The sequence below is a fragment of the Rhinolophus sinicus genome, chromosome 4 (assembly GCF_057876585.1).
Source record: "Rhinolophus sinicus isolate RSI-liver-muscle chromosome 4, RSI-T2T, whole genome shotgun sequence".
Classification (NCBI taxonomy): domain Eukaryota; kingdom Metazoa; phylum Chordata; class Mammalia; order Chiroptera; family Rhinolophidae; genus Rhinolophus; species Rhinolophus sinicus.
The window spans coordinates 69,502,396-69,517,593 of record NC_142504.1 but is presented as its reverse complement, the minus strand read 5'-3'; the positions used below and the strand labels follow the sequence as shown (position 1 = coordinate 69,517,593).

The 15,198-nt window shown below is 39.9% G+C and overlaps 1 protein-coding gene across 1 annotated transcript in view; it reads right to left on the bottom strand.

Annotated features, from left to right (window-relative positions):
• Positions 1-15,198, bottom strand: part of LAMA1 (laminin subunit alpha 1) — a 160,862-nt gene that overhangs the window by 46,968 nt on the left and 98,696 nt on the right. The window contains exons 30-36 of the mRNA XM_019755789.3: positions 10,586-10,707; positions 8,240-8,326; positions 7,723-7,916; positions 6,585-6,727; positions 4,740-4,829; positions 3,063-3,174; positions 1,471-1,633 (exon numbers count right to left, since the gene is read on the bottom strand). Coding sequence (XP_019611348.3) covers positions 1,471-1,633; positions 3,063-3,174; positions 4,740-4,829; positions 6,585-6,727; positions 7,723-7,916; positions 8,240-8,326; positions 10,586-10,707 — 911 coding nt within the window. The remainder of the gene's footprint in view (positions 1-1,470; positions 1,634-3,062; positions 3,175-4,739; positions 4,830-6,584; positions 6,728-7,722; positions 7,917-8,239; positions 8,327-10,585; positions 10,708-15,198) is intronic.

The following is a 15,198-nucleotide window of genomic DNA, read 5'->3' as shown; positions in this document are numbered from 1 at the left end:
TTTCCACATCTTTAAATTCATTTTCTGGAGATTTTTAATTTTCTTTCTGAGCTGCCTTGTTACCTTGGTTGTTCATGGCAATTAATGAATTATTTCTTTTCCTAGGCATCTACAGGATTGGGTTCTGCAACAGGTTGATAGGAAGAGGTCTTTCTTTTGCTTTCCAGTAGGTGTTTGTAGAATGATTTTTTTTTTTTTTTCCAGCTGCAGCCTTTTATTCTCTCTCACGCTGTAGTGTTATATTTTCTCTGCACTGTTCTCGCTTCTCACAGAAGGGGGATTCCCTGGAAGGTGGGCTTCTCCTCTGTGAACAGGTCACCTGGGTCTCAGGGCACTGCCTCCATGGGGGATGTAGAGAGCTTCTGAATTTCTGAAGCTCTTCCTGCCCCAAAACAGGGCCTGTGTTTTTCAGTGGCTCTGTTTGCCCCTGCAGGGATCCGCCCAGATAAGTGGGGGTGGGGCGTGGTGGGTTGTGGAAGGTGGCTGTGAGCAATCACAGTGACCACTTGCACAGCCAGAGCTCCCTCCCCTTCACTGGAACTAGTTGGGCTGCAAGTCTGTGGCTGCAGGTGCAGTTCTCGCAAATATTCTGTTCTTTTGATCTGACACTGCTACCATTCTGCTTCTAGCACTGGGAGGGTGGGGAGCTGGCAGCTAGGCTGAGTGCCTAAGCCTTCCATCCTATGTTTGGCAGTGAGGGCTTAAACCACCATTTTCATCCTTCTTCCCTCAGTCTTTGCTCCGAGGTCTCTGCCATGAGCATAGGTTACAGCTGTGTTGTATGCTGATCCTTCAGGTGGCACTATGAGCCATAAGGGGAGCGGCAGCAGTCCAAATTCTTCCCTTTCCCACGGCTGTGGAAACTCTGAAATGCAGGGCGCTCAGAGCTCTGAGCTACCGTGTTTCCCCAAAAATAAGACCTAGACAGACCATCAGCTCTAATGTGTCTTTTGTAGCAAAAATTAATATAATACTCGGTCTTATTTCATTGTAATATAAGACCTGGTGTTATAAATAAGACCAAAGTCTTATATTAATTTTTGCTCCAAAAGACGAATTAGAGCTGATGGTCCAGCTGGGTCTTATTTTCGGGGAAGCATGGTAGGTCTGTGTCTTGCATCCACGCAGCCTGTGTCTCCACACTTGCTGCTTCCCTCCCCCACCCCATTCACCCAATTTGCCCATCTTTAGATGATTTCAGTTATGCATCTCTTAGTCTTGCTTGTCTACTGCACAGGGAGTCCTTTGTGGAATTATAGTTGTTCAATTTGTTGTAAATTCCAGGGGAGATTTCAAGAGGCTCACCCGACGCTGCCATTTCTATGACATCATTGCCCCTCTCTTTTCTTATGACATTATGCCCCCAGTGAAAGCTTTCTTTCTCCCCCCTCCTCCCACATACTTCCTTCATGCTCAGCACTACAATTCCTACTTCTAATTGGCTGTGTCACAAGATATTTAGGAACTTACTTGAGCTCAAGTGTGGTATTTTGGTGCAATTGTATGAAATGCCTTTTCTGTACGGTTTCCAGCAAAGATGTAATGTTCTTCTGCAATATCTGAAGAGTAGAACTGGGTATCTGGACATCTTCATCCAAGGTCTGATTTAGCGTCATTGCCTTTTCAATAATTTCTATGGAGAAAATTCATCAATCATTTAATAAATGTCTCAAAAGTGGACAGGACTAAAATGGAAAAGTTTAGAACCTTCTTCAGTGAAGCCTGCTCCATTCACCTAAACTAGCTGAACCTCCAGGCCAGGCCAAGCCAGGCTGTATATCCCAATGCACTCTGGATGTCCCCGATCAAAACACTAACAGATTTGGGATTACTAGTCTATTTAACGTGTGTCTTCCCCAGCGCCCCTATACTCTGCAGGGCAGGCGCTGCGGATGTTACATTTACTTCAGCATTTCCTGCACAAGGCATAGACATTTGCACATAGAAGCTGCTCAATAAGTATTTATTGCATGAGTGAACCAACAACATTTGACACTACTATTTTTATTAAACACATTATTTGTTCTAATAATTTCCTTATCTTTTGCCCTATAACTCAGATTTCCATTGGATTTGTATTAGATTATGCCCTTACACTGTAATACAAAAAGAAATACAAGAATACGTTTCTGACAGCTAGAAAACTGAAAATAGCCAGATCAGATGGAACACCCGAACCAAATAGTGATTGAATTATTCTAATATTTAGGATACACTTTGGAACCACATCAAAGCTCCAAATCCCGTGCACTCCCACTGTGGGCAAAGGGATGGTTTCAAGAGTTCAGTTCAGCAATGCCACAGTATTGCTGCCTTTGGCCAAGACAGACGCCTGCAGTGACCTTACACTGACACTCACACCCTCATAAAAGCACATGCCCTACATAGCAGCCAGCAGGGTCAGAAGCAAATGTAAGTTCCTGCTATGACAGCCCTTGCGATCAACAGTCTCTCTGCCTTCCCCTTGTATACCCCTTCAATAAGGCCCCCGTGGAGCTTAACAAAACCTTGCATTTTTGGTTTGGACTGAGCAATCTGGCCTTAGACCAGGAACCCCAAAGCACTCTACCCACAGACATTATCAAAGACAGGTGCCCCAGCTACTGTCTCTCTGAGCCTGTACCCTGCCTTGACTCCTCTGTGTGGCCCCTTAAAGTCTGTCGGTTACTTCCTGTGAGTAATAAACTTCTCTATTTGATTTTCTCTTGTGGTCTGTGGTTGGACCTTGGCTCATCATCTGGCACTTTGTACTCCACTTAATAAGTGTTAATTTGACAAATTCAAAACAGATGGGGACGCACCATCTCTACTTAATACTTAGGACCTGAGTGTAAGGCATAATATAGAAAATAAAAAAGGAAACATGCGTTTTTAAAAGAATAAAACTCTCAGTGAAAGACTATGGTCTGGACACATCAGGATCCCCAATCTATGGAATATTCCAGTCCTTTGGCTCTAGCGGTCCAGTGTGAGTCACGCACATTTATTCAAAATTTAAGAGTGAATGGGACTTTTCCTTCCAAATAAGCACAGACGCCCAGACTAGACCCTGACCACAGTACCTTGAATGCTTATCTTCAGCTTCTCAGTAAATGTTATGAGGTCTTGACTCTTGGTGAGGATTCTTTCAGTCGCCCTGGTCACATGTTGGCTACTTGTTAACACTCTATTGAGCTGATAGAAAATAAAGATCTCAGGTTAGTTTGACTTTGAATAATATGCGAGCTTTGGTTCCAGCTGTCTCTTTTAAATAACAAAATATATTCTAGAATACAAAGTAAAGATGTACAGTATCATGTAAGTCAAGGTTAATAGTTCAGGACTGGAAATTGACTAAATGGTTAATGAAATAACTTACTGCTCACTGTGTGTGAAAAAAGATGGCATATTTTTTGAAAGCAGCCTAATTGGTTATTAAACCACAGACTTTCCCAGTGTCTCTACAGTGAAGACCCTATATTCACTTTAGGACCCAAATGTACAGAATGTAGAAAGGAAAATCTTACTACTTTGTATCAACCATGAGAACTTAGTGGAGGAGTCAGACAAACTGGATTTAGGTCCAATTTCCCAAGCTGGAGACCTGTACATAACATCTTCTAGCCTCATCGATAGCATGGGGCAATAGTAACACTTACCCAGGGACTATGAAGATAAAATCTGAAGATGTCTGTAAAGCTGGCAGCCCAGGGACTGAGACTCGGCTGCCCTCAGCTGCTGCTTTCATTAGGAATGTTACAATTTGTAAAAGGAAAGTTTGTTTGTAATTTCCAGGAAAGTAAAGGAACTCAGACTGGGTCTAAAAGTATTTTCTAGTCAAAATCCAAAGAGAATCTTCTTTAATGCATAGAGAGAATTTATTTTAATCAGCTTATCACTTCCAATCAATTGTCTGCTCACTGAGGTACTTAAAGTCCATGCTTAAACTCTCAAACTCTTCCCAAATCATCATTAATTCTAAATGAACACAAGCCAAGCTAATACTTCTTTTAGGGTGCATGGCTGTGGATGTATGTGGATGTTGAGAGACACAGAATAGATACATGTGTATATATGCACTATCATGTACATATATAAGTACACACATGCAGATATGTGTGCACACTCACACATGAAATTCAAAAGTAAAAATTATAAATTTGACAATAGGCCTCCCTCACCAGCTGTGAATGGTGAGATTTCTTTTGGGGGAGATCACTAAAATCCATTCATCTGACATGGGATAAACAGAATAAGAAAATTCCCTGCTGACATCAAAACGAGCTCACTTGCCATTCAAAGTCTGCAATCAGAAGCACGGACAGCACACAGCTGCTGTGGGCTCTGCTGGCTCTGTCCCCTGAGAGGCAGCAGGTAGGGGTCCTGGCATTTGGTGGAGTGCTTCTGAGCACCCGCGCTCACCATATGCTCAGTTATGTGGTGAATTTAGGACAAGGAAGAAACCGCAGGGATGTTTGAATCCCACCCCACCCCTTGGTTCACAGGAGAAAATGATGGTCAAATGGCAAGGTAACTGCCCAACTCTTCCCTCAGCAAAGGTGACAATAAAAATTAAGTCAGGAGCCTTTTCTCACTAAAGCATAGAAATGGGCCAGGTTGAGACCAATTTGATCATAAAGTATCCAGAGCACAGCTCCTGAGAGGAAGAGGCTACCCTGATCTAACCAGAATCTTCCAGCCCCAGTGCAATTGCTCACAAGCGCTGGGTAGGGAGCGGGCCCTTTATGTGAAGACTTTACCTCCCTTTGCAGGTCATCTGTTTGTTCTGCAACACCTTCAAGTTGAATTTTTACCAGTTCCTTTTGAGTATTTTCTTTTAATAAAGATTCCTGAAAAAAAATGAAGACAACAAATCACAATGCTTCAAAATCAATTTTCTGATTCTTAACGAAGCATCACTTGCTATTACCTATTTTGCTCACAGAAAGTTCTTCTTTCCTTGAGATTGCATTAAAAAAAATCACATTTACTTAAGTTTTGATTATAGCAATATGTTTTTATACTGTCATCTTTTGCATTATATTTCTAATATAGACATGAATTTAAAGTGCTCTGTTGTGCAAAATCTGACACTGCTGCTATTCTTGGGGAAGTCTGGCTTAATTTCAATATTAGAGTCACAAAAATTTTAACCCTAATTGCTAACACCTTAAAAAACTTACTTAAAAAAGCTTACTAGGCTAAAATAGAAAAGTGTCAAGTAAAAAACATGCCTTTATAATGACTAACAATTAATCGTTTAATTTATGCCAACACTCTTCTAATTTTTTACTTATATGATTGTATTTAAACCTTATAGCAACCCTGTGAAGGGCTGTGGGGGAGTTAAGTGACTTGCCCAAGGTCATTGTGTAGGTAAATAATTAAAACAATGAACAATTAAGAGTTTATATTCTTAACCTCCTGCAGGCTTTACATAAACATAAAAAATTATTTAAAGGAATTGACAAGTGGTTTAAATGAGAGCAAATCATTCAAAACTAGTTAAAAATTAAATGAAGTACTTATCTCACTTGATAAATTTAAAATATAGTTATATCCCTGGGACCCAAACTGACAGAAAATAGTATTTATTGATTGTGTCTATAGTGAGTGGAAAAGAAATTTCATTCTTTCTTGTTTTTTTGAGAAATTATTTTTGAGAATTTTTTCTCATCTTTCAAAAACACTATTTTTCCATTTGAGGAAAGACAATATAAAAACATCTCTTAGAGTTCCCTAACCTTTCTTTAGGTCTATGGAGAAAAGACCACTATAGACAAGAATGGATTGATGAAGCTGCTGAATTCCAACACACACACACACACACACACACACACACACACACACACACACACCCCTAAGGAAATGTTTAGTCTAAGAAAAGCTTTTATCTAAAAAATGCATTCAAGAATGACTATCCTTTGTATTACTGCACGACACAGTGTTTTAATTCTCTCAAATTCTACTGTGTAAGTTTTAAGCAAAATTAAGAATATTTTTTTCCAATTAGCATTAAAAATACTAGCATTGAATGTCGTCTACTAAGTCGATTTCTTAACTTCTCACCCTTTGTTTGGACCCAGATCCTGTTTGACTAAACATAGAACTGTGATTTAGCCCCCGAGATTTCCAAATATATAATCTTCCAGGTTGGAGAAACTTTGGTGTCCTCCAGTAAAGAATAATACCTTTACAGAACATAGTTGATCTGGATCATATTCCACCATTAAAGAAGATACTCTCCAGATTTATTTTCTCTATTTGTATTAGGACAGCTATTTTCAAACATCCAAAGGTTTGGCATAAAGAGGAGTGAGTGGACTTTGTCTTATTTCCAAAGGCAGAAGGACCATGGGGGTGGAATTTATAAAAAGACATCTAATGATCAGCTCTTGCACAATCAGAGCTGTTCGACAGTAAAATAAGTTAGCATTGGGTAATGTGCTTCCTGGTCGCATTCAAGGGGACGTTGGACACCAGGCAGTGGTGAGCACTGGGAATGAGAGGAGGTGGGAGGACAGACAGAATGACTCTTACAGTCCCGACCAACTCTTCAACTCTCGGTGACAGTTTCCACCCATTTCCGTATTCCCAGTACCTACCTGGAGATACTTAGTTCTATTTTCCAGGTGTGACAAAATTCCACTTGGGATGGGAATAACGCCGGTGAGGTTCACAGAAAGAATGGTATTGCCGATACTGTCTAAGTCATTCAGCAGCTCACCTACACATTCATCATTACAGGCTAAAAGAAAAAGCTCAAATTAATGCAAAACGGCCTGCACATTTTCCCATGGTGTGCATAAGCTATTTTGTAATAAAAACATAAAATCATGACTCAGGCAGAGCACCCTACAAGGCTCCCAGGAACCGCATCTGATCTCATTCTCACACCAGCTGTACGATGGGGGGTTAAGCAGGAAGCACTAAGCCTCTATTCTCAGACGAGGACGCTGAGACTCAGATCAGACCACTGCCTTCCCTGGGGGGTCGCATGGAAAGACACAACTGATCTCAGAGTGGACTCCAGGTCTGTCGCACGTTTTCTTATGCTGCTCTGACCTTTGCGGTGTAAATGCTCATCTTCGACTTGGACTAATGGCAACGCATTCCAAATGTGTTTGCTTGCAGGGCTCGGTCTGTCATTCCCTCAGATAGTTTACAGACACACCGAGTACAAATGAAGGAGACTTCGGAAAATAATGGGCGTGTTTTTGCTTATAACAAACACATAAACCAAAGCAAAAAAGCTCTTGAATGCCATGATCTTGACTGAAATTACTTCCTCCATGTCTTCCCGCACTGAGAAGACATCCCAGGATCACTACTTCATGTACTTGCTGTTAAAATAAATCAGAACTGGGGAAAAATCCACCACAGCCAAGAGCTAAAGCCATTAATGACATTTGGGCAACACAAATGACAACCCCACAAAGGCATTCCCTCTCTGCACTGACTGACCCTTGCCTCAACCAAAGGGATATAAATGCAGATAAAGTATGAAGTTGGAATCGCTGTGTGCTTAGAGTGCTAGAGCGATGAATGCTGTCATCCTCGAGTCTTCTGCCTCAGCTCCAAACGCACTATGAAAAGTTCACCTTGGCAGATACAAAGGCAACCTATGCTTAGTTAAAATACAATAGGACTTGCTGTACCCTGCCGATGCCATAGGGCACCATCACAGGAAAACATCTGAGAGGAAAAACCATCATTTAACATTTAGAGAAGGAAAATACCCACAAATACAATTGCTTTCCACCAGAATGTGCCTGGGTTCGCACTCCTCACATCGCAGCCCTGCGGTCCCCGGCCTGCAGACACACTGGCCAGACCCACGGTCACAGTCACCATGAACAGAGCCACGCGGGCTGCAGTCACACTTCTGGCAATTGCCACCTGGCATTCGGGGGTTCCCATGATAGCCCAAGGAGCACCTATAGAAAGGAAGATATGCAAGTATGCAGGTAGAGACAGGATCAACACCGTAAGTTAATATATAAACCAGCTCTGGCCCCAGGACAGTAATCATTTCACCAAATGAAATGCAAAGAACACAGGCCCATTTACCTCATTCGACATTTTATTTTCTAAAAGGAGGATGGGATGGTCACAGAAAGTGCATTTACTTAGCACACAGCAGATTTTTTTCGGCAATATCAGTCACGTACAACCAAATTGATAGTGACTCCCAAATCACGTTAGTAAATATAGGAGCGGGTGTGCCCAGCCATTTCCATGTGATGACTCCACGACGTACCTTTCACAATACCGTCCTTCATAGCCCGTAACACAGGCATCACAGCGGAAATCATGATCACCTTCCAAGACACAAGTGGGACTAAAACTGGAAGGAAAAAAAATTTTTGCAGTGTCAGATAAATAATTTCAACTCTTTCTTATGGTACTTGAGCATTATTCTTAGGGTACATGATAACGTTCTAAAAGTTAAGTGACTGCACTGGACAGGTAGACGAGGTTTTTAGGGCTTAAAATCTATTAGGCAAAAAAAGGAAAATAAATATGTAATCAATACAAATGTGCGCCCCTATTGTATCCAGAAGACAATCATTAGACATCTGTCCAATGATAACTATGTGAGTGATGAGGGGAAAGAAGGTCTATCTTGCAGGTTACAACTAATTAGTCACCAAACAAGGAAGCTCCCAGGTGAAACGATGTTGTTCTGAGATTTAAGAATTACCTGACTTATTAGAGGAGAAGGTGGTTAGAGAGAGCTGTGCCTGACTACAAAAAAGTGTGAAACCCAGGAGAGAGAAGATAGCTGTACAAATGCTGGTGAATATAAAAGGCTGTAAAGAAAGGCAAGCAGGAAAAGGTGGGGGAAAGAAAAGCAAAGAGTGGGGGTGGAATTTGCAAATGAACGGAGCTACAGGTAGGGAGTCACCAGAAGGGCCAAGGGCCGTTAGAAGCAAGATGACAGAGCCTCTCAAAGTTTAATATCCACTCAGATGTTGATCTCCCTCACTAATGGAAGTCAGCTTTTGGCTTACTCCTTTCTTTTCAACAACCTCTGGCTCCATGGTTTAATTTACTAATGTACCATGCACCATCTAGAACCTCAGCTGGGTACTGCGAACTATTGAAAAAAACCACTGGTGTAGTCTGGTTCTTTTAGCCAGTAAGAAGTTTTCAGAATGAGTTACAGAGTTCTCTACCAGCCTCACTTCACTTCTGACTTTTTTCTCCTTAAATACTAAAGAGACCGACACTAGTGGAAACACAAAATAGGTAGCAAATAAAGCACATCTTGTAGGGACTCTCAGATGCGTAGCACACATAGATTTTTCAGATCTTCACAGTCTCTTCCTAGTAGTATAACTTTTAATTTATCAGCATGGGTTTTAAGGATAGTTAAAACCTTTTTGGATTGAAAAAGTGAAATATTCAAACAGTACAGAAATATGCAAAGTAGAAGGGTGAAATAGTCTTCCAAATATTTCTCTGAGCATATATAGCCATGGAGCTATGGATATGGATATGGATATACATATGAAGAATTTTTTCCAAAATGGCATCACATTGTATATTCAATTATGCAATTTAATTGGCCATTTTCCCAATTCTGTACAAATAAATATACCTTATTCTTTTCTCAGTGTTTGTACAATATTTCACCCTAGGTATGTACGGCATTGTGTATAATAATCCCCTATATATAGTTATTCAGTCCCACCCCCCCACCAATTCTCATGAGTACAAGCAATGCTAAAATATATCCATCTTTACACACATATGCAAGTATTTCTATAGCTTAAGATTACAAGAGTGGGATTGATAAATCAAAATTTATATACAGATTTAATCCAAAACATTAAATAATAATAGCAACAATAAAGTTTAGGATACTTGATAGTTTACAAGGGAAGTTTACACAGTACCTCTCATTTGGTACTCACCATCAAGCATCACTTACTTGAAAACAATAAAAGACATGAGATTCACAAATATTAAAAAGAAAGCTTCATTTTTGTATACCAAAGTTGGTATTTGATCTATATGTGTTCAATGCCTTGTCAAATATTCTAAGCAATAATAAAATGCTATTTATGAATTACAATTTTCATTTAAACCAAAGAGGACCCAAAGAGGACTCTGGTTCTTTTTTTTTGCATTCAGATAATTCTATACAAGCATGATGAGTACAAGGTAGAACTTGGTCCCAATTCCATCACTATGTAGCATTTCCCCACTTTAGTCATCAGCATGTATAAATTCTAACCCCATTCCCTTACATTAAACAGGAGCTGAATTCTTTGCATCTTTATTCATAAAACAAATAATAATTCATCTCTAGGTACTCTGGACACATATGTTGGAGGCGAAAATTAGTCTTCAAAAACAGAAACCTGAAAGTCTCTTCTGTAATTAGTTTCATTCTAACACCCCAACACCAACACTTTGCTTTTGAAAAGATTCTCTTCAAATGCTTGTGAGAATTGAACACTCTTAAAATGAGCTTTTCTCAGCATAAGGAGAATATTAATTAAAATAGATCACATAGAGACCCTGGAAAATGAGGCTGAAGACTGAATCAGCCCCAGCTTCGGTGGTGCAGGCATGTCACACACTTGTGTAGGCTCACCTGGCAGGGTGGCTGTGAGGACAGGTGCACAGAGAGCAGTCGCCAGCTGAACCAGTCACCTTCCCATAGTACCCGGGAGCACACTTATCACAGTGGTCACCAGCAGTGTTATCGCTGCAATTCTGGGGCCCCACATTTCAGAAGGAGTAGGAAACAATGGGAAATTGTTAGAAATCATCCTTATCTGATAATAGTTAATCACTACCATGTTTCATATCATATTTTTTTCTTAATTCTTAAGGGAGAGCAGTTTTGTTTAAGTTTGTTAAATCAGAAATATTGCCAGCTCTGTGGCCTTCATTCACGCATTCATACTAGAGCCTACAAATTACTAATACATTCTTCTTATGGAAAATACACATAAGGCATCCAGCTTTCAGAGCCTTAAAATGTGAATCTAAAATCTATAGCGACCTAAAAGGCTATTTGAAGTGCACCAGTTTTGCACATAGTCGGGGTGTGGGGAGGTGAAAGAACAGAAATGAATGGAAAGAAGATTGAGGAAACAGACAGTGAGGGAAGAAAACGCAGGGTTTTAGAGCAACACCAATAGATTCCTGCAATAACCAAATCATTTCCAGTTGAATTTTATGTCATCATTTGGACCTATGAGCCCAATATTTGAAGAAAAAGTAAACGTAAAAGAAGTAATTCTTGACATCTGATGCCAATGCAAAACCTGTTTTTGGTCAGTTGAATCACTATTCACCCAGCCCTGTCACCCAGCCCTGTCACCCAGCCCTGTCACCCAGCCCTGGGAGCTGGACTCTGTGTCTGACCACAGGGACAGAAGTCACTGAGCAAACTCTCAAACTGACTCAGACTTTTATCCTGGGCAGCATGAAAGGATATAGAAAGAAAAGTTTATATGTTTGAAAAACGATTTTTAAATTAAAAACTATTCCAGCATTTTTCGTTTAAATTGTATTTGCCAATGATATATATGATAAGGGGTTAATATCCAAAATTTATAAAGTATTCATACAACTTAATACCAAAAAAATTAATCAATCTAATTAAAATATGGGCGGAGGACCTGAAGAGACATTTCTCCAAAGAGGACACACAGATGGCCAACAGACATATGAAAAGATGCTCAACATCACTAATCATCAGATAAATGTAAATACAAACCACAATAAGATGTCGTCTCACACCTGTCAGAATGGCTATCATCAATAAATCACCAAACAAATGTTAGAGAGGATGTGGAGAAAAGGGAACCCTGTGCACTGTTGTTGGTGGGATTGCAAATTGGTGCAGTCACTATGGAAAACATATAGAGGTTCCTTAAAACAATTTAAAAATAGAACTACCTTATGACCCAGCAATTCCACTTCTGGGTATTTATCTAAAGAAACACAAAACACTAATTCGAAACGTATATGCACCCCTATGTTCATTGCAGCATTATTTACAATGTGGAAGCAACCTAAATGTCCATCAATAGATGACTGGATAAACAAGAGGTGGTACACACATACAGTGGAATATTACTCAGCCATAAAAAATAATGAAATCTTACCATATGTGACATGGATGGGCCTAGAGGGTATCATATTAAGTGAAATAATTCAGGCAGAGAAAGACAAATACCGTACAATTTCACTTATATGTGTAACATAAAAATCAAAATGAATGAACAAACAAACAGAAACAGACTCATAGATACAGAGAACAAACTGATGGTTGCCAGACGGGAAGGGGTTTGGGGGAGATGGGTGAAAAAAGTGAAGGAATTAACAAGTACAAATTGGTAGTTTCAAAATTGTCACAGGGCTATAAAGTACAGCATAAAGAATATAGTCGATAATATTGTAATAACTATGTATGGTGCCAGGTGGGTACTAGACTTACCAGGGGATCACTTTGTAAGTGATAAACATCTAACCAATATGCTGTACAACTGAAACTAATGTGATATTGAATGTCAACTGTAATTGAAAAATAATTAAAATAAAAATAAATAAATAAATAAAATTGTATTCCTCTTTCACCTGAAAATAGATTTTGCTAGGATTCAGTCGGCCCCTAAAACTGATATCTCTTTAGAAGTAAAATTTGCAACCTCTCTCTTAAAAAAAATTGTGTTAAAGAGTTATCTTAATGATAAAACATAAGGCTAATAAGTAATATATATTAGATGATGAGACAGGATTGTAGCAGATTTGTTTTGGTTTTTGATTGCTAACATCAGCTTCAACATTAAAAACTCCCCCTAATATACAATGGATTATGAGCTCCCTTGTTTTCAAGATCCTAGACAATCAAAGACAAGCTGCCCCAAAGAGTGGCAGGGAAATAAGAATCTGTTAATGTGAACTGACATGTGGGATGAGTTGGTTGCTATGGGAACTGTACAGCGAACACCAACCAATTTTTCAACTATAAAAAAGGTGAGTCCTATCTCCCAGAAAGGGGGTAGCTGGGCAGAGGGACTCCTAAGGTGTTTCTCTGGTCCTCAGTCTCTCCACCTCTTTCCAGGTCACATTTCTGATCAATCGTTTTTATGATAAACCCAAGGCCCAGTGACATGAAGAGGGACGAGCATCCTACCGTGTTTCCCCGAAAATAAGACCTAGTCGAACCATCAGCTCTAATGCGTCTTTTGGAGCAAAAATTAATATAAGACCCAGTCTTATTTTACTATAATATAGGACCAGGTCTTATCTAACATGATGTAAGACCAGGTCTTATATTAGTTTTTGCTCCAAAAGACGCATTAGAGCTGATGGTCCAGCTAGGTCTTATTTTTGGGGAAACACAGTATGTGATGGATGACAAAATCAGATCCAAAAAGGTCTTGACTTCCGTCTATACGATCACAAACACATAGGAAGTGCTTAAAAGATTTTGTCAAATGGAAGTGAATTGTACTAAACCACAAAAGGGATCTAACAGATGAAGACTGAAGAGGAAAAGGTCAGGCCCCAAATTCAAAGGCAGGGACTCAGGTACTAAACCTGTCAGAAGAATGTAAGCGTCTTAGTGTCTGGCCAGTTTAGTAGAGGCAGCAGTGACTGGGTTGGCAAAACCCATAGGCTGCATTCCTGGAAACATCGTATCTAGAAGTACGGGAGTAAAGGCATTGGACCCTGGGTATGATACTTTAAGTCAGATGCTGACATTCACACCTCAGAATGGTGAACGGACTCAGAACCATCCCACACAACCACCCGGTACACATAAACTGATGATATCTGACCAAGAGGGCTGAAGATGCAGAACCTTTGATATGTGAAAGAGAACTTTTATCAAGTGTTTTTACAAGTTATTTGTTAAAATACTGTCACTTTCCATGAAGAAATTTGAACTGGTGGTTTGTCTCAATGACTCCAAAGATTAAAATTGCACCACTGGGTGAATGAGCCCGTGACACCTGTTCCACGAACCATTGGGGCTGCCCAAAGATGAGCTGAGCTGCTGTGGGAGTGAGCTGGAGGTGTGGAAACATACATTAAATAACCACTTGGCATGCATGTTGTATTCAATTCAGTCTTAAGATCTGAAGGGCCTCTGACAAAAATAGGTCTGTTGCAACCCTGAAATTCTGAACTCTAAGCCCAGACATGATTTTCTGTTTAGAGTGGGTTTGCGTTACAGTAATTAGCAATACATTGTAGCCATGAATAAAAGAAAAGTCGTTAGGGTCACAGAGCACAGATCTTCTATAAAAAAGGGTAAGAACAAGAAGCAAAATGTATTCTGCTCAACACTGTGAGAATGCAGAACAATCTAGATTTAGAAACTTTGCCACTCTTCTGGCGATATGTATATCCACTATTGTTTACTGCAAAATGTAACAGGCCCAGGGGAGGTCTCTTAAGGGTTCTAGGTCACATCTGGCCAACCATTACCCCCAGGGCAGGGCACTGTCTGGAAGCCACCCATCATTGTTTATTCTGGGGAGATTCTGCCACGATCTTTCATGGACTGGGGTAAGCAGGCTCTGTTCTTTCCTGAGTACAAATCGACTAGTGAGCTGCAGATCGTAGAACTTTCTTCTAGTGGATTTGGGTCAGAAAACGCAGGGTCATAATTTAATGTCTGAGGAATACCTAATCTTGTTAAAGTAGCTATACCAAGGAAAGAGGTAGCCTGAAAGAACTGATCAACTTCTTTAACTGTTCATGAGACCTTTGTCCCCATGACTGGCCAAGGGACCTTCACAGTTAATTACATCTCACTTTAAATTTAAGTTGCCTAAAATCAATTCTCCTTAAATCCTTAAAAGAGATTTTCTCATTTTCTCTATTAGCACTTTACTTTTGCCTGGAGCATGAGCTGATTAGAGTGAATAAATTTTTCTTAATAGTGTTATAACTGTTTGCATCTTCACTAAGACCATTTTACCTTGTATGACTGGAATAATTCTTTAATTCCACATATATAATGGGGTCAGCAAAAATTAGCACATATCTCTTAATTGAGGAAAACCATGCAGTACTTCAGTTTCTAAATTCACCTGTGCACTGCCGTACTTGAGCAGTTTTCCCAGCAGAAATTGCCTTTAAATACCACATATGAAAGGCGCATCTGAATAAAAGAAGAGGAAGACAGATCTAGTGCAGGTGGAGACCAGTTAGTCTTAATTCTCTGTCCCATTCCTTGTG